The 22,366-nt window shown below is 54.9% G+C and overlaps 1 protein-coding gene across 7 annotated transcripts in view; it reads right to left on the bottom strand.

Moving 5' to 3' along the window:
- Positions 1 to 2,690: 2,690 nt before the first annotated feature.
- Positions 2,691 to 22,366, bottom strand: part of COLQ (collagen like tail subunit of asymmetric acetylcholinesterase) — a 63,575-nt gene continuing 43,899 nt past the window's right edge. For all 7 annotated transcript variants that reach the window (XM_081573238.1, XM_081573240.1, XM_081573243.1 and 4 more), the window contains 7 exons: positions 21,159 to 21,239; positions 16,573 to 16,678; positions 9,379 to 9,518; positions 8,288 to 8,407; positions 7,822 to 7,942; positions 6,037 to 6,139; positions 2,691 to 4,029 (listed from right to left, as the gene is read on the bottom strand). In XM_081573238.1, the coding sequence (XP_081429364.1) occupies positions 3,960 to 4,029; positions 6,037 to 6,139; positions 7,822 to 7,942; positions 8,288 to 8,407; positions 9,379 to 9,518; positions 16,573 to 16,678; positions 21,159 to 21,239 (741 nt within the window). In that variant the 3' untranslated portion in view covers positions 2,691 to 3,959. The remainder of the gene's footprint in view (positions 4,030 to 6,036; positions 6,140 to 7,821; positions 7,943 to 8,287; positions 8,408 to 9,378; positions 9,519 to 16,572; positions 16,679 to 21,158; positions 21,240 to 22,366) is intronic.

Consider the following 22,366-nt stretch of genomic DNA (forward strand, 5'->3'; position numbering starts at 1 on the left):
TTCTTGCCTGGAAGACCTGAGCTGTGTGCACCCCTTCAACAGAGAAGCAGTTTCAGTTCCCATCCTAGATGCAGAACTTCCGAGAGGTTTTCAGGAACAACATCCCGAGTTTTTCATAACTTGATAGTTTTCCACCAGTCTCTGAAATCTCTGAAATTCAGCACAATGCTGAATAAGGTACGATTATTCCCAGTACATGGGCTTCCCAGGTAACTCAGTGGTAAAAAAATCTGCCTAAAATTCAGTAGATGCAGGTTCAATACCTGAGTCAGGATGATCACCTGGAGGAGGAAATGGCAACCCACTCCAGTGTTTTTGCTGGGAAATCCCACAGACAAAGGAGCCTGGCGGGCTACTGCCCCATGGGGTCACAGAGAGTTGAACACAACTTAGCAACTAAACAACAACAATTCCCAGATGAGAATTTAGACTCAGATGAGAAAGTAGATGAGAAAGCAGACTCAGAGACGTTAGGCAAATTAAGTAGGATAGTTAAACGGTGCGTTGGTGACAGAGCCAGGGTTCAAATCCAGATTTGTGCATCTAAGTCCTCTGGTTTTTTTCACAAGCTACAGCACATCTTTCATGACCAGCCTCACCCTCAGAGAGCCAGGCTCTCCAAGTAGACCCATCAGAACCAACCCAGAGCCTTCTGGAGGGGAGTGACGCCAAGTGTTCACCCCAAGCGGCTCAGCATCCATTCCTGCCGAAAGGAAAAGCAAAACCGGAGAGGTGGTCCCGTAATGGACCTGTGTACTCAGCCCCCGGTGGCTCCATTCCTGCTCCCCGATACCCAGTCCAGCAGCCACCCCCTGCCCACACAGCCTGTGTGCTTCTGGAGAATTCCCAGGGTGTGGGCTAAGGGTAATCTTAAAACTTTTGCCATCCTGCATTCAGGAACCCAACTATGATCTGATCACCAGGCAGCTTTTTTTCTGATAATAGGAACTGGTTCAAGAATGGGCGTGTCAACAAGACTCAGGTCAACAAGACTCAGGCAAGATTTTCTGGGGACTCCTGGGAAAAAAAATCAAAGTTCTTGAGAGCCACTGGAATAGACGTTCTCTCTTCCTGTGGACGTTGCAAGGTGCAGATGTCAGCCTGAAGCTGGAGCGGTCAGCTTGTGGCCAGTCTAAGGTGCAAATGAACAGGAGAGGTGCAAAGAGCTGAGAGGATAGATCAAGCAAGGAGATGGAGCAGGAGCCTTGATTGAACCTTGCCTGACCTCCAATCCACTCCCGGAACTTGCATCAGTGATCCAAGCCAATAAATTCTACCCTACGGTTTATATCATTTTTAAGTTGGATTTTTTGCTACTTGCCAGCAAAAGCATCTGGACTGATACAGCCTCCTTTGGCAGTCGTTATTCTGAAGGCCCTGCCATTCTCAGCCATTCTGCCTGACAGCTCAGGAGTAGCTAAAATCCACCACCTGTCCTAGGACTGGCCAGTCACAGTGTGAAGGCAGAGTCCACCCGCAGAAATCACCAGCAGTTGGAGCTGGAGGGAAGGTCAGCCTCTGTCTCCCATCTCCCGGTTGAGGAAACCGAGGCTGTGGGAAGTGATGGACCACGTGAATCAGGCACAGGGGTCTCCCAGGTCAGCGCCCTCCCGGTCCCGCTGCCCCAGCTCAGCTCCTCACACGAGCAGCAGACAACCCCGGGAGGTGTTCCTGTGGCTGCCGGGGGCCCCCGCTCCTGAGGAAGCTGTCCCCTGCCCCACGGGGCTGACATTTCATGGGGGCCCAGGGCCCACCTTCCTCAAGCTTTCATCTTCCCATTTCAGAGCCCTGAAGGGGAAGAACGACTCTATGGATGGTCTTAACATCTGTGACCTTGAATCCTTTCCTGAGCCTTTCAGAACTCTCCCTAGAAATATCAGAGCTGGAGGCAGGTCCCCCTCTCATACTGTGGGGTCCCAGGACCAGAGTGTAGATGGGGGCTCCCAAACAACAGAAGTACCCACATGAGGATCAGGCTGACAAACTTATGCATTAAGTAGGTTCTGCTGACCCAACAAATACAACTTGATAAACACCCAGAACTTTTAGATTCCTCACAGTCTCCCACGGCCCCACACGGAGAGCAGTCCCCAGCCCCGCCCCAGCCCGCCTCACCCCAGGATGTGTGCCCACATCTCCACCTAGCCTGCATGTCCAAGCTCCATCAACGACCCCTGCAAACAGCCTGTCCCCGGCCACCCCCCCCCACCATGCTGACAGGTGTGTGCAAGCCACACTCAGGAAGACAGGTGTGCGGAGAGGGCCATGCGGCTCCGGAAAGGGGCTTAGGACCACTCAGGTGGGGAGCGGAGTGTCCTGGTACCTGCAGCCTTGTGGGGAGGCCCACGGCCAGAAGAAGGCCAGAACAGTGCCCTCCGTGGACTGAACCCAGGACGTGGCCCCTCCTGGCCAGCTCCGAGGGCAGTATTGGACCTGCACTCTTTCCTACGGGAGATGGTAAAACAAGGTAGGGGGCAGGGCTGGGTGACCAACACTGGGCTCAGTCGGGCTTGGTGACCTGGGACATGAGTTTCCTTCCTTGGACATTAGTTGTCCCTGGGGGAGCAGGACTCCTGCCCACTCTAGAACCCTCTGTGGAGTCTGGGAAGCAGATTTGATTTCAGAGCCTTCATTCCATCCACGAGTTCTAGGACAGCAGCCCAAACCCCCAGGGAAGAGAGAGCCACAGCTGGGAAGTACATGGCCTTTATTTCTTGATTTCCCATCTGGAGATGCCGGGATGAAGGCAGTGGCTTCACATGGGACGGACATGGGCGGTGGAACATCAGTCAGCCCAGGACTTGCAATAGAGGCGGAAGGACCCAGACTGACCAAGGCATCCACCCCTGGGGACACCACCCCGGGCCGACCCCGCCCATGACAGGCCAGCAGCACAACGCCAAGCGCCCAGGATGCGGGCACGTTGAACAGCCTGTACACACAGGCGGGAAGGGGCCGTCCATCTGGGAGCAAACAGGTCTATGAGGTTTGCAGTGAGGAAGACGTGTCTCCCAACAACAGCTAAGCCCCACTCAGGAGATGTGACAGTGGAAGGCAGCTCACGGACATGCAGGACTAGCGATCCGGTAGAAACGGGGCTCAGGCACGCGAGCACGAGGACAAAGCCACGTGCCACACAGACCGGGAGGGAGGTCCCAGGGCTCCCGGACCGGAAAGCCCGATGGCACGGCTGCTGGAGCACGTCCTGAAGGAGGGATGGACACGGGGACATTCACAGGACGGAGGCCGCGTGCGCAGAGCCAGGAGGTCAGGACAGCGCTGGGGACCGAAGCTCTGAGAGCCGCCCCTTCGGGAAATGTTGAGAAGAAGGCCGATGCTCTGCGATCGTCCGCGCGGCTGCAGGGCGCCGGTGGGCCGCCGTCCCAGTACTTATTCACATTTGGGGCGCTTGCCTGGGGAACCGCCTCTGCTTGAGGCCATGGCCAGCTCGGGGTGGGGGGGATCTCTCGGCGGGCCAAGATCTGGGGCCACCTCCAGAGAACAAGCCCGTCTCCCTACCTGGTGGTTCCCAGGCCCGGGGAGCCCCCCGCCAGCGCCCGGGGAGATGCCTGCGTTTCCAGAGGTCAGAGGGGCGGGGAGGCTGCCCCCTGGACGCCCCCTGCGGACGGGAGCAAACAGTCCGTGTGCGCCTAACAGTGCGGAGCCGAGTCTGCGATGTCGGGAAGGCAAAGGGCCCTGCGGATGTGTATATACGTCCGGCCGCAGGGTCGCGCTGGGCGCGAGGTGGAGGCCCGGGGCTTGGGGTGAAGACAGGGTGCAGTGGTCCCCGGTTCCTCCAGTCGGCCTGCGTTACAAGCTTGTCTTAGCAGCGAGAGTTTGTCCCTGTTTCTGTGGCACGAAGGTGGTGGACACTGGACCAGGACGGGGCGAGGTCAGTCTGCTGAGGGCGGAAAAGCTGCTGCCGGCGCTGTGGGGCCGCCGTCTCCTCCTGGGGGCCCTCAGGTGAAGTAGCGGCAGGGTGTGGAGTCGATGAAGCAGTACGGGCTGCACCGCAGGTCTCCGTACGACCTGAGGGGAACACAGGGTAGTGGGCAGGAGCCCCGGACACAGCCATGTCCTGGGACTCCGGTGCAACCTCGTCAAACGGCTGCTCCCCCTGCCAGCTTCCTAAGGGCCCAGGGTTCCAGGGAGGTGAGGGGCCAGGGGCAGCCGTGTCCAGGTGTCTGGGGCTTTCTCCCTTGAGCACAGCTGAGGGGTCTGGGGCCACGGGCTTGGTGGGTAGCCTTGCCCTGGACGCAGCCTCTGGGAGACAACCGCCCCCTCCTCCAGCACCGCCCTTAGACCGCACTGTACTCTTTCTGAGCTGTCTAGTTTGGCAGCGTCTTGAAACAAAGTTAGTGGGACTGAAGAATTGGATTCTTAAATGTATTTAAATAGCTTACCTGTGTAGCTATTTAAGTACTACAACTACCAAGTTGCAGAGCACGGCCTACACCTACCCAAGCCCCAGCGCTAATTCTGAGACTCTGTCCTACGTCACATCTATATTTGCAAGCATGCCCCGAGGCTTCTTGGGATTAAGAGAGTAACCGCAGAGAGCCAGGGTAAGTCCTGGGCTCCACGCCACTCTGTACCCCAGGTCTGATTACCCAAGCTCAGTGGTCTCCACAGGACATCAACCAGCTCAGACCCTCTGCCAACTCTCTGGCAGGGCCTGGCAGGAACCTCCCTACTTCAGAGAAGGGCAATGCACGCAGATGCACAAGAGAAGGGCGGTCCATGAGGACACACACAGAGGCGGCGGCGGGGTCCTGGCCCAGCCTGCGGTGCTTGGAATAGGGGTGACGACAGGTCTGAGCTCTTCCGCACCCCCGGGTTGGATTTCTTGGTGTGCATTTGGGGGTGGGCATCAGGAGACCCTTCTCTTTGGAGGAGAGGGGCGGGCCTGGTGTCTGTCCCCCAGCCCTGCCCAGGGCCTGGGTCCAAGCCCACAGAGGAGGGCGGCTGGAGGGAATAAGGGCTGGAGAGGCGGATCCCTGAGGGCCAAGCCGTCCACTTTGGGGCCACGGGAGAGGCAGGCCTGGGCCTGGGGGAGCAGCGGCCTCCCCAGCTCTCCCAGAAGCCCCGCAGCCCTGGTCTGGTGAGATCCGGGGCGGGGGGCGCCATTCTGCTTGAACAGAGCTCAGGAGACCATCCCTCGTGAGGCAGAGGCCTCCCCTGGGCTTGGGAGATGCTTATCCTGAGCCACACGGACACACACCGAGGGGGCCTCAGAAACAACTGCTGGGGTGCTGGCAGGAACACTACGTTCCTGGGGTTCTCTTGGAGGAGCCGAGGTCAGCAAAGTGGGGTACTAATGCTGGCGAGGTCTCTGCAGCGCCCGCAGGCCAGCCAGGCGGTTCCGGAGCGTTCAGATAACAGACCCCTGCCCTCCCTGCCCCGCTCCACGGGCGGGCCCGCTTCTCGGGAGACCAGGCCGGTCCCGGGAGAAGCAGGGGACAGGGCTGCTGACGCTGAGCCACGGGGGGCTCAAAGGTGGTGGCCTCCCCACTCCAGGACCCAGGTGGGGCTGGGTCACACGGCTGCGCCGACACAGCCCCCTGACGTGAGCCGGCGCTGCGTGACGTGAGCCGGCGCTGCGTGACGTGAGCCGGTGCTGTGTGACGTGAGCCAGGGCTGCGTGTGTCGTGAGCCAGAGCTGCGTGATGTGAGTAGGGGCTGTGTGTGACGTGAGCCGGGGCTGCGTGACGTGAGCCGGCGCTGCGTGACGTGAGCCGGTGCTGCGTGACGTGAGCCAGGGCTGCGTGTGTCGTGAGCCGGGGCTGCGTGACGTGAGCCGGGGCTGCGTGATGTGAGCAGGGGCTGCGTGTGACGTGAGCCGGCGCTGCGTGACGTGAGCCAGGGCTGCGTGTGTCGGGAGCCGGGGCTGCGTGATGTGAGCAGGGGCTGCGTGTGTCATGCGTCACCGTTCCCCAGGGTCCACAAAGCCCCGGGCACACAGAGCTGCTCAGGAATGTATTTGTGAAGGAAAGCGGGGAGCCCGGGAGCGGTCAAGCCCCGCGAGGTGGTCCCTACCCGGGGAGATAGGTCTCGCAGGTCAGGTGGCCAAAGTCAGCGCCGTCGCAGTCCTCCACGCCCCGGTGCCGGTGGCCGTCTCCGCAGTAGGCCCGGCGACAGCCTGCGGGGACACAGGAGGACACAGCCTTGAGGGGCTGGGGAGGGGACGGCCCGGCAGGACCATGTGGCCCAAAGGGCCCTCCTCTCTCGCGCGGCCTTCCACAAGGGTCCAGACCCCAACCCCCTGGAAGTGGGGCGCTGGGCCTGGTGCAGGCCCGCCGCGCGTCGGCCGAGAGCCCACCCCGGCCTCGGTGTCCTTGTCCCAGCCTAGGGCCTGGACACTGCCCCCCCGTCGCAGGACCACTGCCAGTTCCCGCATGGAGAGGGTCGGGAGACCGCGGGCCCTGGGCTCAGTGACGGCTTGGGGGGGGGCTCTGGTCTGTCTGCAGAGAGCCTCCAGGCGAGCCTAGGGCCCCCTGGGAGCCAGACCATCTTCCACCAGTTATCTTCTCACCCGAGGGGCGGGGCCGGGAGTATGAACCCTCTTTGCAGGGGCTTGCCGAAAAACTAAACTGGAGTCACTCAGTCGTGTCCGGTTCTTTGCGACCCTGTGGACTGTAGCCCACCAGGCTCCTCTGTCCATGGAATTTCTCCAGGGAAGAGTCCTGGAGTGGGTTGCCATTTCCTCCTCCTGGGGAATCTTCCCGGCCCAGGGATCGAACTCGGGTCTCCCTCATTGCAGGCAGATGCTTTACTGTCTGAGCCAATGGGGGCTTGAGACCCTTAGGAGTTCCTTCCTGCTGTGTCACCTCCATGATGGGCCGCGGGCAGAGCCGGCTTCCTAGGAATTGGGGCCCGGAACCGTCAGGGGAAGAGCAGCCCCCACCCCACCCCGGGAGAAGCAGCCGCTTCAGCTGCCCGCCTTACGTGCCCTCCTCCCCCCGCCGAGCTCCTGGCTGGCGAGGACCCGCGCTGGGCACCTACGCGTCCCCCTCCCTGAACCGGAGCCCCGCTCCTCACCGCAGGGCCTGAGAAGCCGTGCAGGGAAGGGGCGTCCGGCCCCCAAGGCACCCAGACTCTCCCCTTAACGTCGGCTCACGGGATCCCAAGGCTCCAGCCATCCATGCCCCTCACACCTAGTTTTCAGGGAAGCTCTTGGTCACCCCACTCACTGCGTAGGCACCTCTCTGAGATGGGGTGACTCAGTGGAGAAGGGGTGACTCTGGCTCTGAGAGCCACCTCTGAACTCTACCTGACTCTGAAGCTCATGCTTTCCACCTCACCTCCTGCTTTCCTCCCTTGGCTTTTATTTTTTCCCCCTTGGCTTTTAAAAGAAGAAGAGGGAAAAGGGACGCTCTGGTGCTAGGCCGCCTGCCGGTCCGGGTCACGTCCGTAAGCCTGAGGGCCGCTCGGCTGCCCGGTCCCCTAGCGCTCGGCTCTGAGGACTCCGTCTGCTGAGAGGGAGCCCGATTCAGAGCCTCGGCTTCTCCCATCTGCCTCTCAGTCCTTCTGCACCACCTTTCTCTTTCGATGAGAATGTGGGTTTTGCCAAGAAGTAGGATTCAGGAGAAAAGGGAGGGCCCCGTGGCTTCTCTGGGGCCCAAACCCTTGACAGCAGTCCCATCACCATCCTCGGAGGTGGGAGGGTTCACGTCTGGCCTGAGCGAGGACAGTCATCCCCTCTAGCAGCCCAGCGCTGGCTCTAGAACCATCCAAAACCAGCGTGGCCGGTGTCCAGGGCCTGGCCTGACCCCCGCCCCGCGGTGGTGCGTGCTGGTTCCCCCGGGGCCAGGCCCCACTCACGGATGCAGTCATCGCCTGCGTCTGCGTTCCCGTCGTCACACTCCTCCCCCGGCTGCAGGACCCCGTCCCCGCAGGAGCCGCGGTGGTCCCCAGGGTAGTCCCGGGGGGGGACAGGTGTCAGCTGGCCAGGGAAACACAGGGCAGTTACCAGGGATGGCGTGCCAGGCAGCCTGGGGTGCCGGGGACAGAGGCTCTGGGTGGGCACAGGGCAGAGGGGGCAGGGCGCTCCTGTCCTGGGTCCAGAGCTCTGCGCTCGGCAGGAAGGCTGGGCCGCGGGGAGCCCGGGGAGCCCTGTCTGGAGCCTGGACCCAGAACAGAGGCTGCAGGCAGGGGCCCGGGGCCCAGAGAGCTCTCAGAGACCGGGTGTGGCAGGGGGTGGGGGGGCTCAACCCTCCACAGAAAGCTCTGCGCCCGCCCTCCCCTTCCTTCGGAGGTGCATCTCTCTGCGGAGCACCACCTCGGGTACCTGGACGGGGAGCCAGCCAAGGCTGTCCTTGAAGTACAGGGACCTCTGGTCTCTGCGGAAGGCGATGGCGTTCTGGATGTTCAGCCTCTCCAGTTCCTCCTGGTTGTTGACCACAAAGATCTGGCAGAGAACACACTGGTGAGGGTCCCAGAAAACACTTCTCTGGGGAGCAGGGCTTAAAGAGCCGGAGGAGGAAACAGGCCCGGCCAGGGGGCTGTTGGTCAGCGGGAAGAGGGTTGGCATTTGCATTCCCGCCTCCCTCCTGAAGTGAGGGATTCCCACAGCCTCCCAACCCCGTTCAGAATGTCAGAGTTTGGAATAAAAATATCCACCAAGGTTTAAGAGTTTTAAACCTTCAAAGTGTTACAAAGACTTCAGTAAGAAGGTGATATCATCTAATTAAGTATTTCAACATCTGGAAATGATTCTTAAAATTCTTACACTCAAAGGCATTTATTACAATATTATTATATCAGGGAAAAGCTTGGAGCACTTGATACGTTTCTGAAAATAGGGCTCTGGTTAAGTAAATCATAGCACAGCCCCGTGATGCATGATTGTTATGTGTCCGTTCGAGCGATGAATTTATGTCTAGGGTTTACTTCAAAGGAATCCAAAGGAGGGTGGGCTGTCATACATGGAGTGTAAGGAAGAAAGGAGATGAGCTGGGACTTGATCATTGTTGAACTTGGGTAAAGAGGATGTGGGGGTTCCTTACGCTATTTGTTCTGCTTTTGTATTTACTTGCAATGTTCCCTAAAGTTTTTCTTTAAAAAAGACAGTCTAGTGGTTAGGACTCAGTGTTTTCACTGTCGGAGCCCAGGTTCAATCCCTGGTCAGGGAACTAAAGTCCCGCAAGCCGAATGGCATGGCCAAACAAAAAAGACACAGGAAATGCTCCACAATGGACCCACAACATTATCTTGGTTTTCTTCTTTGGATTTTTGCCTTATTTTCCAGTTTCCTATAACAAGCTTGTGCCCAGTGTAACGGGGAAATAAATTTTACTAAAAGGTTTTTATAAACCCCAGGGGGTCATCAATCATATCCTGAGGGGTGAACACCCCAGATTCCTCCCAGAAGAGCCTTACCACAGGAACTCGTGGGGAGCTGGGCCCGTACACAGACTCCCCGTAGGAAGGGTTATTCACATTCATGGGGGCTCCACAAAGACATCTTCCTGGGGGCCCAGGAAATCCTCTTTCCCCCTTGGGTCCCATTACAAGTTGTCCTAGAAAGCAACAAACCGCTGTTACCAGAGCAAAGGGAGAGAAAGCCAAACAGCCCAGGGAGGCGTCAGCAAGGTTCACGACAGAAAGAAGCCCACAGTGTTTCCGAGAGGCCTGGAGGAGAGGTCCAGAGAGGTACTTCTGGTCCAAGCTGTGGGTCCTCTGAACACGCCGAGTGTGGCAGCACCTTTGCCAACCCTCCTCCTCCCTGCCCTCTCTCTACAGTTTAGAGACTAGACATTCTACTCCCCAGACCCCCTTGCCCCTGCAGGTGACCAGGTGCCACTGTGCTGGCCAATGCAAGGTCTGTGGTGGGAGAAGGGTGAGCTTCCGGGAAAGTCTATCCTGATAAGGGAGAAGCAGGGCTGGATGTGGACATAGCTTCCTCCTTCTTCTTGCCTGGAAGACAGACAACATGTCTGGTGCTGCAGCAGTTGTGCTGCAACCATGAAGTCAAATAAGCCAGCATACAGTAAAGGCAAGGGCCTTGTGGGACCTGGGGCCCTGAGAGTGACTCCCGGAGACTGAACCAAAGCCAGCCGTCGTCTGCCCCTGGACGTCTTTCTGTAGCAGGAACACAATTCTCCTTTATGCTTGTGTGCCAAGTTTCTTCAGTCATGTCCAACTCTTTGCGACCCTTTGGACTGTAGCCCACCAGGCTCCTCTGTCCGTGAGATTCTCCAGGCAAGATTACTGAAGTGGGTTGCCATGGCCTCCTCCAGGGGATTTTCCCTACCCAGGGATTGAACCTGCATCTCTATGTCTCTTGCATTGGCAGGTAGATTCTTTACCACTAGCACCACCTGGGAAGCCCAAGAATACTGGAGTGGGTTGCCATGCCCTCCTCTTCTCCACCTAGGGATCAAACCCGCCTGTTATATCTCCTGCATTGGCAGGCGGGTTCTTTACCACTAGCACCACCTAAGAACTTCTTATTGATGAGCATGTTACTGGCTGATAACTTTCATTTTTTTTAATTCATTTTATTTTGTTATTACATATAGGAACTTTACAAAGGAAACTCTGAATGTGGGTTTCTTTGATTTCTTCTAGAAGAAAATGGGATGTTTGAAAATGCTCAGCCTATTTTTTTCTTCCCTGATTCTGAGAAGAGTGTCTGAAAAGACACGATGGGGAAATTCACTCCCTGCAAGGTGGGAGACCTGCTAGGGTTGGTAGTTCTCACCTTGACTTTTAAAGGCCCTGATGCCCAGGCCACACTCCAGACCAATTCTATCAGGACTGCTGAGAAAGGAACTCAGGCAACTGCCCTTTTCAAAGCTCTCACGATGATTGCAGTGTGCCCCGAGGTTTTGAGCCGCTGGGCTTGGGAAATGGTCTTTACACAAACCCCCTCCAGATCGTCTTCCTCTCCAGCCTCCATCCCTCCCTCACCAGGCACCTCCTCGCTCACTCCTGATCTGGGTTCAGGAAGCCTTCCTGAGCCCTCCTGCTCTGTCCTGCTCACACTGAGGACAGTCCCGTGGTTCCCCACGCCGTCTTACTGGCACGTGTCTCTGTGATTCTGTTCCCCGTGAGATTGTCAGGCCAGCTGCGTCTCCTGGAGGAGGGGACGCTCACCTCCACAAGGGCAGGTGGATGCCTGTTTTCACTCACTGGGGCGTGACACACAGCAGGGGCACAGTGCATGTCTCATGATCAGATGAACGAACCCAGACGAACTAAGCTCTTCGGAAAAGACTAGAGGTCCCACTCTAATTGGCGGAAAAATGCTAGAGCCAGGGCCATCCAACAGGAAAAGATGGGCACTGAAAACAGAAATAAGTAGATACCCTTCCTTTTGGGAAATTAAGCAGGGGCTTGGAGACTAGCCAGTCATTGGTTTCAGGTTGGACAGCTGTGCCCAGGACAGTCAGCAACTGGGGACACAATCTGCAGATCCCACGAGGGTGCGGAGACAATGAACCCCGCGGAGGCAGCTGCAGAGGCAGGAGGAGACCCCCGCGGGGCTGCCCATATCCTGAGACTTCCTGAGCCGGTGGACAGATCGGAATGCTGTCAGCCTTCAGGGAAGGGAGGCCCGCCAGCATCTTACATCAAGCTCTGGTCATTCGTCCTAACAAGAAATACAGACACAGTCCGGGAGGAATGCCAGTCTCATGTTCGGAGAGAGACTGCACCAGCTCAGGAATGCTCTGGGGAGTTTGCAGCTGGGGAAACTGAGATGGGAGTGCTCTGTAACCAAGGATGGGAGAGCATCATGGGGGCCACCTTCCAGCTGCCTGTGCGATCCCAACTTTTCCTCCAGAACCGTGTAGTCTGTCCCATTAATCCAGCTAATCAGTGGTGAGGCTGAGATTTGAATTTATGTCCACTCAACACTAGGCTGTTCCAAAGACATATGTCCAAGAATTACTGATGCGTGCAGGAAGCTGGCAGTTCCCAGGTAGCACGTTGATTCACTTATGCCCTGTCTGGGGACAGGAAGGACTCCACCAAATCTGTAATTTGGTTATTGCAAATTACATCTTCAAGGCCTTTTGCTGCTGTTCCCTCCTCCAGCCCCCAGCCCCTCTTTCTTGGTTACCTCGGGTCGTGACAAGCTCCCGCCTCCTCCTGCTCCCCAGCACCATCCTGCCCCCCTGGCACTGGGCACCAGCAACAGAGGCGGCCTCAAGACAGGACAACAGGATGTGGCAGGGAGCCTGCTTCCTGCCCCCTCCCCCTGCCACTTCCTCCCAGCTGTCCAAGGGCATCCATTACATCTGCCTGATTCCTGCCAGGCTGCCCCGAAGGGCACAGCCGCCTAAACTCCCCAGCCTTAGCCTCTCGGAGCATGTTCAGCAAGCAGCATCTCCGTCTCCTGGCAGCCAGAGAACCAGCTCTGCCTCTCTGCCTAAGGGGCTTCCCATCCCCACCAGCTGCTGCTGTAGTGGGAGCAAGTCCTGGAGGGGAATCTGGGAGAAGGCAGAGGAGTCCTGGGTCGTCCCATCACCCCACCCCACTCTGTCCCTGCAGAGGCTGCATGGCTGCGCTGGAGGGTCTCGGGACTGGGGGTCACAGGCGGATTTCGGACCAGGAGTGACCACCAGTCCACTCGGTGACCTTGGGGGATCTCTGAGCCTCGAAGTTCCCGTCTACAAAGGGAGGGTGAGATCAGACCAGGGGAGGTTAACCTGGGGCCCACAGAGCCTGAGAATATCCCAAGCTGGATTTGGGACACGGGGTCTGGAGCTCTGGGTGTAGGTAAACACATGTTTTTTTCCCAAGAGTGGAAATCTATCAGGCTTTCAACGGTGGTCTCAGAAATCAGTTTGGATGCCTGTCTCAACTCATGATGATGATCCAACTGGTCCCAGGCACGGGGAAGGTCTCTTCTAAACGCCTCCCTCTCCTTCTCTCCCCATCTCCCCCCCAAAAAAACATTTCCAAAGAGCAGGATTCCTGCCCCATTTTCTTCAGTCCCTTCACTCTGGGAGGTTCCACAGAGGGGAAGTGACCCAAAGGAAGGCACAGGGAAGGGACATCAGTCAAACCGCCGCCCCACATCCTGCTTGGCTGCTGTACAATGATCCAGGGGGGCCAGCCTGACAGCCAAAGTGGCCCAGGTGTGTGAGCACCTACAGGCGGGTGCAAACGGGGGTGCAAAGCTCACTCAGCCAGGACCCTGCCTCAAGGACCTACCACCAGGAGGAAGAGGGGACACAGCTGCAGGAAACAGTGACCAGTGAGGGGCCTTCGCAGGTACAGCGGGGCCCGGGGCCGGAGGGAAGGAGACGTCCCGTCGGGCCAGAGAGGGCGCAGAAGAGTGAGCTTGGAAGGAAGGGAGGAGGTGGTGGGGTGGACCCGGGGAGGACCGGAACGCTGTTTCAGGCCAGGTGAGCCCAGAGGGACTGTAGGAATATGCTCCAGCTCAACCAGGAGGGGAGTCCTCTGGAGGACAGAGGATCGTGTAGGGGAGGGGGCAGGGAACGGGACAACGGCATAGCAGGCTGAGGGAGAAGGTGCTGGAGAACCAAGGAGACAATACAGGGCCACACTGGCCCTGCGACAGGGAGGGGCTGCAGTCCGCCAGAGGCTGACGAGACAATCCGGCCGGCAGCCAAGGGAGTGGCTCAGGGTCTCCAAGCCCTGCCCATCCCACCCCACCCCAGGCTCAAGGTGGGGACCGGGATTAAAGTCGGCTACACCGTGAGATCACTGAGGTCTTCGTTTGTGGAGGATGCCACCCAACCAGAGGTCCCCTGGCCATTTCTCAGTTTTGTGAGCCTTTAAATACCCCAGGAAGAAGAGGTGGCAAGAATATACAGAACTGTACAAAAAAGATCTTCTCGACCCAGATAACCACAATGGTCTGGTCACTCACCTAGAGCCAGACATCCCGGAACGTGAAGTCAAGCGGGCCTTAGGAAACATCACTACGAACAAAGCTAGTGGAGGTGATGGAATTCCAGTTAAACTATTTCAAATCCTAAAAGATGATGCTGTGAAAGTGCTGCACTCAATATGCCAGCAAATTTGGAAAACTCAGCAGTGGCCACAGGACTGGAAAAGGTCAGTTTTCATTCCAATCCCAAAGAGAGGCAATGCCAAAGTGTGCTCAAACTACCGCACAATTGCACTCATCTCACACGCTAGTAAAGTAATGCTCAAAATTCTCCAAGCCAGGCTTCAGCAGTATGTGAACCACGAACTTCCAGATGTTCAAGCTGGATTTAGAAAAGGCAGAGGAACTAGAAATCAAATTGCCAACATCTGCTGGATCATCGAAAAAGCAAGAGACTTCTAGAAAAACATCTACTTCTGCTTTATTGACTATGCTAAAGCCTTTGACTGTGTGGACCACAATCAACTCTGGAAAATTCTTCAAGAGATGGGAATACCAGATCACCTGACCTGCCTCTTGAGAAACCTGTATGCAGATCAGGAAGCAACAGTTAGAACTGTTCATGGAACAACAGACTGGCTCCAAATTGGGAAAGGAGTACAACAAGGCTGTATATTGTCACCCTGCTTATTTAACTTACATGCAGAGTACATCATGAGAAACGCTGGGCTAGATGAAGCACAAGCTGGAATCCAGATTGCCAGGAGAAATATCAATAATCTCAGCTATGCAGATGACACCACCATTATGGCAGAAAGTAAGAAGAACTAAAGAGCCTCTTGATGAAAGTGAAAGAGAAGAGTGAAAAAGTTGGCTTAAAGCTCAACATTCAGAAAACTAAGATCATGGCATGTGATCCCATTACTTCATGGCAACAGATGAGGAAACAGTGACAGACTTTATTTTTTTGTGCTCAAAAATCACTGCAGATGGTGACTACAGCCATGAAACTAAAAGGTGCTTACTCCTTGGAAGGAAAGTTATGACCAATCTAGATAGCATATTAAAAAGCAGAGACATTACTTTGCCAACAAAGGTCCATCTAGTCAAAGCTATGGTTTTTCCAGTAGTCATGTATGGATGTGAGAGTTGGACTATAAAGAAAGCTGAATGCAGAAGAATTGATGCTTTTAAACTGTGGTGTTGGAGAAGACTCTTGAGAGTCCCTTGGACTGCAAGGAGATCCAACTAGTCCATCCTAAAGGAAATCAACCCTGAATATTCATTGGAAGGACTAATGCTGAAGCTGAAACTCCAATGCTTTGGCCATCTGATGCAAAGAACTGATTCACTGGAAAAGACCCTGATGCTGGGAAGGATTGAAGGTGGGAGGAGAAGGGGACAACAGAGGATGAGATGGTTGGATGGCATCACTGACTCAATGGACATGAGTTTGAGTAAACTCCGGGAGTTGGTGATGGACAGGGAGGCCTGGCATGCTGCAGTCTGTGGGGTTCCAAAGAGTTGGACACGACTGAGTGACTGAACTGAAACTGAACTAAATACCCCAGGGGCCAAAAACATCCCTTCCAAAGGCAAAACCCGGGCTTCAGATCGTGCTGCCAGTCTCTGGGGTTGGCAGCCCAGGGTCGTGGGCTCGAGGGAAGCGTCCTCCCTCAGAACCAAGGAGGGCGTCAGAACAAAGGAGGGAGAGGACTGACCCAAAGAACTTTCATCCAGATCATCCAGTTGTCTCAGGGAGACAGTCTGGGCAGGGACACGGGGCTGAGCTGCTGCTCAAGCCAGATCCCCTAACAGACAGAAATGGGTGCGGCAGGATGTCGTAGTGACTGATGCTTGTCCTTCCGTTACTTTTTCCTTCCCTATTTCAAGGGGGAGGCAAGACCGTGCTTTCTTGCCCTTGCTGAGAAACAGGTCATATTAGAAGACGTTTGCCTTCTGTTCTCAAAAGAGGGGCAGCACTGTGTGAAGACCACGAGGAGGGAGGGCAATACAACGGTGTGGTTGTAAATATTTTCCCATAAACACAGTGGGGAAAAGCGCACTTTGAAATTTTTAAATGCCTTCATTTTCTTAAGAAAAGAATTAGAATAAAAATTTTGGTTCCTTTTGCATAACTGAAAACAATGGATCTTGCACAGTCAGTAAACAGTATTCATCTACATAAACACAGCGCCTAGAGGTGCTATGTTTATCTAGAGGATGTGCTGTGAAAGGCCTTCCTTTCTGACAAACCAAATAAAAGGCTTAGCTCCTCAAATCAAACAAAGTAAAACAAGGTAGCAGTGTACCTATGGTCTCTTCAAGGGAGACTTTCATTTCTTTGTAATAAATTCTTTCCATATTCAATGCAAATCTGTAAGGACTCTTTCCTGACACTGTGTAAGAAAGAAAAATTTGCAGGGTCATCCTTACTCCGAATTGCTTGGAGCCATGAAATGTTTTTCTATAAAGAGGTGTTCGCTGTTGAAGTACTAGCTGGTTATTTTTCACTTCATGTATAAATGACATCACCAATGTGATTTTTTTCTTTTTCTCTCCTCTATTTGTTCTCCAAAATGCTAAGTCAAAACCATAATAGTGTTTATCTCTCCTGTGTAAAATTCGAATAATCCAAATGGTGGATAAATTAGAAGTGTATTGAATTGCTGCAGGCATTTCAAGTCCGGCCTCTGCTGGACTCCCTCTGCGAGGCTGGCCAGGAGGGCGCCGACACTGTGGACCAGGTGAAGCAGTGAAGTTCTTACCTGCAGATGGAGGACCTGGGGGGCCTGGGGGACCCGGACGGCCAGGTTGACCAGAAGGCCCGGGTTTGCCTGGGGGGCCTGTAACGCCACTATCTCCTTTCTGCCCCTGACAGAGAAAAAGGCAGAGCCCGTTGTAAGAGCAGAACATTGCAGACTTTCTTCCCCAGTCAGCTCTCCATTGGCAACCAGCTTGTACTTTGGAGCAAGTGCTGGAGGAGGAATGCACTCCCGGAAGTCACCAAGCTCATAAAAACTCAGGGCAGCAACATTTGAGACAGTGCTGGATGCAAGTTTATAGATACCCAATTTTTTTTTTTATATTTGGGTGTAGTTGATTTACAATATTGTGTTCGTTTCCGTGGTGCATCATAGTGATTCAATGGGTCCTTTTTAAAAGATTATATTCCATTATAGGCCATCATAGAATATTGAGTAGAGTTCCCTGTGCTATACAGTACATCCTTGTTGCTTATCTAGTGTATGTATAATAGTGTGGATGTGTTAATCTGCCCCTCTCCCATCCATCTCCCTCTGGTAACCCTAACTTTGCTTTCTGCCGGCATCACTTCTTGCTCTGTCCTAGACACATGGCATGTGACAGCAAATGGGAAGGATCCAACCCACCCCCTCTCTGGCAGGTGAGGGAAGAGCAGGTGCTCCTTCCACACCGCTCGCCAGACCATTTCTGTTTCAGCACAAGAGCTCTCCCACCCTGTGGCCTCTGGTGCTTTCAGGATAAAGACACAGCCCCTCCTGCAGCCTCCCCAGCCCCGCACGACTGGGCTTTCCAGGCTCGTCCCAGCCTTTTGATGTTGGTCTTCAAGAGCACATGCCTTCTATTTTGCTTCTCAAGACTCTTCTCTCTGCCCCAAACTGCTCTCCCCTCCCTTCTGCCTAGATGACTCCCTCCCATCCTTCCGCTCCCAGCGAAAACACCACTGTGGCAATGCCTTCCCCGACCTCTCCTGACCCAGTCAGTTCTCCCCGGCACAGGCCCTTTGCCTTCATGGCCTTCACCCCGACCAGAGCTACAGTTGGTCTGTGGTCATCTCATCCGTGTCCCTCCAGGAGACAGAAGCTCCCCGCAGGCTGGAATCTGTCTTGCTCACCTCCTTTCCCCAGATCAAGTTGGGGAGGAGGAGAAACTGAACACAGAGTGGCCGTGGTTTGTTGGCTCCAGGTCAGGAAATCTGGCTTTTCGTCTGGTCCATGAGGCCCTGGGTAACTCAGGGCATCACTCTGTGCCCCAGTTTTCTCGTCTGTGAAAGGCGACCAGGCAATATACACCTTCATAGGCTTGTCATGAGGCTAGCAAAGATCTCAGAGGTGAAAATGTGGTTTGCACAGAACCAAGGGCTTCATGGGCCAAGCTGATTATCATAGCGGTGGGCTTGGCTTCGTCTTTGCCCCACAGTTAGAAATGTCCTGACTCATAAAGAGAGGGCTACCTGCAGGTGGATCTTTCCACGTGGGATGTCCTCTTTGCTGTCTGCTCTTGGAGGGTTAAGAGCACACATCTCCACCGGGGCTGCCCTTAGGAATGACCCCAGAAACCAAGGCTGGCACACCTGCAGAGCCTTCCCCCGAGCCATTGGCTAACCGTTCCTGCCTGGGCCCCGACCACAACAGTGCCTGGAGCCCGACAGCTTTGGACGGGTCCCCTTCACACTGGTGTGCTGGGGCTGCCTCGCCCACCTGCTGAAATGTAAATCTTCCCAAGCCTGGGGGGCAGGCCGGCTGAGCACGCCTTTCAACCACCATGTGATGTGTGACCTGCCACCCTGCCCACAAGGCCCTGGGGGCTCTCTCGGCAGTGTGCAAGGAGGCCTTGAATCCTTCATGTGGGATGGCGAGGTCAGAGTTTGTCCCCAACTCCATCCTAAGGGAGGGAGTCTTAAGCCTTGCCCGAGCCTTAGCAATCTGCGAGGCCACCAAGATGGGTTCCCCTCGAAGATGGCACAGGAAGTCACACCGTCTTAATATAGCCGCAGCGAAGGCTCATTTATCTAACAGCCACATCGGCTGGCTCTGAGCACAGGAAGTGACACAGCTCGAAGAAGCTGGAAACGCTCCTCATCCTGACCTCAGCGGTAACAGAATGCTCTGTTTATTGGTCATCTGCTTGGATCAGCCTCGCCTCTGTGAGCAGGACTCATGAGCAGTGCTTTCCAGGAAAACGCTCCTCATTCCTTTGTTGCACAAAGTCTGGTGATTCCCATCCAGGAAGCCGCCATGTCTCTGGGACAGAAGACGTCTGCCCAAGGCCAGCTTGGAAGCAGGAGGCTGAGGGGAAGATGCACGGAGGGGAGACTGGGTTCAGGTCTCCAGCTTCTGTACCTGCTCGGGAGCTGGCTTGGCTGGGGGGTCCTGGGTGGCCATGCCATTCCCATGGCCCCTGGTTGCCAGGTGACATGCAAGGGAATTGGGTTGGTGGGCTCTTCAGTCCTTCTGGATCCGGATTTCTTAACTCTTGGAGCCACTTCTGGATTTCTGGTTCCAGGATCTGGGTTGTTTAATCTCCAGAGACTCTTAGCACCATGGCTCAACAAACACCCTGTGTATGACTCTATAAGGCAATTAATTCATGACAAAAAGGAAACATCACATCCAGCCCCCAAGGCCGGCCAGGCAGGCTGGGATTGGAGCACACTCAGGTGTCTATAAAGTCTTGGAGGAAGGTGAGTCCATATTCCTAACTAGCTCCCAGACGTGGTTCTGGTGTCGTCTTTAAGATGGCTCCAACACAGACATTCTCAACAGGGTCAAGAAATAGACTTCTTGGCTTCTGCCCCGACCAGGACCAGGCTAATACTGTCCAAGGAAAGACACAGATGACAGAAGCCAAGTGGCTTCTCGAAACCCAAGCATAGCACATTCTGGACGGAACACGGCCGTAGGGGAGAGAAAATGTTTTCTTTTAAAAAAGGATTTTCCCCTTGTCTTTCCTTTTCTGAGCCTGGTTTTTAGGAAACTGTTTTCTGTGGCCTCATGGTGAAGCCACAGCCATGCTACCCATGGTAAAGCTTTAGAAATTGAACTGGAACCTTGCGACTTCAAAAGTCATCATGATGGGCCTCCCTGGAGGCTCGGTGGTACTCTGGGGCACAAGTTTGATGTCTGGTCCAGGAAGATCCCCTAAGCTGCCAGACAACCGAGCCCACGTGCCACCGCTTCTGAGCCCATGCACCGGAACTACTGAAGCCTGTGCGCCTAAATCTCTGCAGCAGGAGAAACCACTGCCATGAGAAGCCCGCACACACCTTAACAGTGTCCCTGGCTCACGGCTGGAGAGAGCCTGCACACAGCAACAAAGACCCAGTGCAACCAAAGCAAATAAAAGTCATTATGGGAGCTGAATCACCAGATCGGAGCCTATGTCATTCCTAAGTTCACTTTGAAAAGACCAGATCTGGCTTCTTAGCGTTACTGTGGTTCTGAGGTCTGGCGCATGTGAGACTCACGTGGAGCTCTAGAAGCAACAACCCATCCTGAAGCCTCGGTTGTATATCAGAGTCTTTGGGAAGTGAGGGCTTGGCGGGGGAGAGGAGAGACACACTTGGAAGACCACCACTGCACCCGGGGGAGGGCACCCGTATTGAATTAGCCCCCAGGCAATTCCAATGTAAGCTAGAGTCTGAGAACCGGGGATCTAGCCTAAAGAAAGAATGGGAACGTGCCCACACGTGTTCACTCGTCAGCATTTTCTATAACCCGGTTAGGCTTCTCTTGTCCGAGCAATCTTCTGGTCCCTCATTTACTAAAATCTGATGCAGAGATTTTAAAAGAAATGTTTAAAAGTACTTAATGAATGAAGTAACAAGTGAAAACGCATATGTTATGATTTTTAATTAAAATTTAGGATAAATATAAATGTATATTGGTTATAAAAGGAACAAATGGCTAGAGATTCCACAGGAAGGAAGACTAACAACATGGTAACAGGGTTATGCCTGGACATTAGGTGCTTAGATGATTTCCTTCCTAGTTTTTTGAACTTTCCATTTTCCACGATGCTCATATATTACATGTATAGTGGGAAAGGAGGTAAAAACCAACAGAGGGGCAACCAGAAGAGTAAGGGACACGTGTCTCATTCAAAGGGATGAGGTGCTCTGAGGCCCTGGGGACGGATCACGTCACAAGGCTTTGACCCAAGAGCCTGCTGACCCGGGGAAGGAAAACTTTCCCTAAGCCCTGAGAGTGCCAATAAAGAGGGTCGTTTACAAATAGGGGACCTGAGCAAGGAGAAAATGCCCTGCTGTTGAGACCTGGAAGACCCTTGAACAGCCTGGAGATATCTGGGCTGGTTCCAGAAGTCCATCTGTGTCTGGGACACTGAGGTTCGTGCGGTCAGTGGTCTTGGTGGAGACAGATCTGATCTTATGAACTGAAGATCCACTCCTAGCTTCAGCATTGGACACAGCTAGAGGAGCATTCCACTCCATCCCCCTCAAACTCGGCTCACCTAGGGAGCCCAGGTACCCTGCCCTCCAGCCCAGAGGATGCTGGAGACCACACTGTGTGCCCAGAAGCTCCCTGACGCACTCTGCCCCCCACCCCAGGTCCGGTCAGCCCTGGATCCATACCTGCTTGCCTCGTTTCCCTGGTCTGCCTGTGGGCCCCCGGTGACCGGCTAGCCCAGGCTCGCCCTTCGGCCCCATTTCTCCCTGGAAAGAAGAAAGAGAAGCAAGAGGGGGTGAGGCTCGAGGCTCTGGCAGAGCACCAGGTCGATCCGCCACCTGCACGGGCCATCTCCCCCGTCACTCGCTTCAGGCTGCTTCAGGAGGTTGGGGGAGCAATAGGGTCGTGGGGGAGGGAGAGCTTCTTCACGGAAGAGGAGGGGAAGGAACAGGTTACCCCGGGTGGGGTTATTATCTGAGACACACGGAGGCTGGGCAGCACATGGTGTGGTTCCCAAGTCCCCAGCCCGAGTGGCCAGGGTGGGAGATGCCTCATTTTAGTTCCCCGTGTCCGTGCCTGGGACACCATCAGGGGGAAATGCTCTTTCTTAGCTGAAATTTTACGTTGTGTTTTTAGCATAAATCCAAATCCCTGGGGTTTTTCAATAATCGGACACAGTTTTGACAGCTATCATCTTCGGGAAGCTTCTGCCATGTTAGATGCATCCCTGTGCTACGCGTGCTTAGTCACTCAGTCGTGTCCGACTCGGTGTGACCCCGTGGACTGTAGCCCACCAGGCTCCTCTGTCCATGGCTCTCCAGGCAAGAATAGTGGAGCGGGTAGCTGTTCCCTTCTCCCAAACATAAGCCATATTCCCAATTAAAAAGCAAATGCACCCACTGCAGAATTCGAGAGTTTAAGGCCAGCCTTTTGTAAAACTGGTCTCTGCATCTTAGACCATCCCCAGGACCCTGTGTTCTTCTAGGATTCCAGGCCCACTTGTGGCTTCTTTGGCTCATGAACCCACAGGGCAGCCTTCTTACCCCCAGGAACCCCTGGACACCCCAGAAGGCACCACACAACTAAGTTTAGCACCAGCAGCCGTGAGAATTTCTGCCAGGCAGCAACCAGTGCCTGTGAAGAGCATCCCTAACCACTTAGGCAATGATAAACACCCAGACAACTTCTCCCAGGGACGCCAGAGGAGGTACAACACAATGGAAAATTCCAGGGAACACCAATTCACAGTGAGGATCAAGCATAAAGCTCTGAAATTACCTGCCGGCTCAGCCAGTGTAATGAATTTGTCAAGCTACCAACATCCTGCCTCACCAAGAACTGTCAAACCTATGATTTCTTTCCCATCCGTCATGCTCTTCAGCCTGCTTGGATA

Source organism: Giraffa tippelskirchi, chromosome 2, assembly GCF_054371585.1.
Source record: "Giraffa tippelskirchi isolate mGirTip1 chromosome 2, T2T-mGirTip1v1.2.pri, whole genome shotgun sequence".
Lineage (NCBI taxonomy): Eukaryota > Metazoa > Chordata > Mammalia > Artiodactyla > Giraffidae > Giraffa > Giraffa tippelskirchi.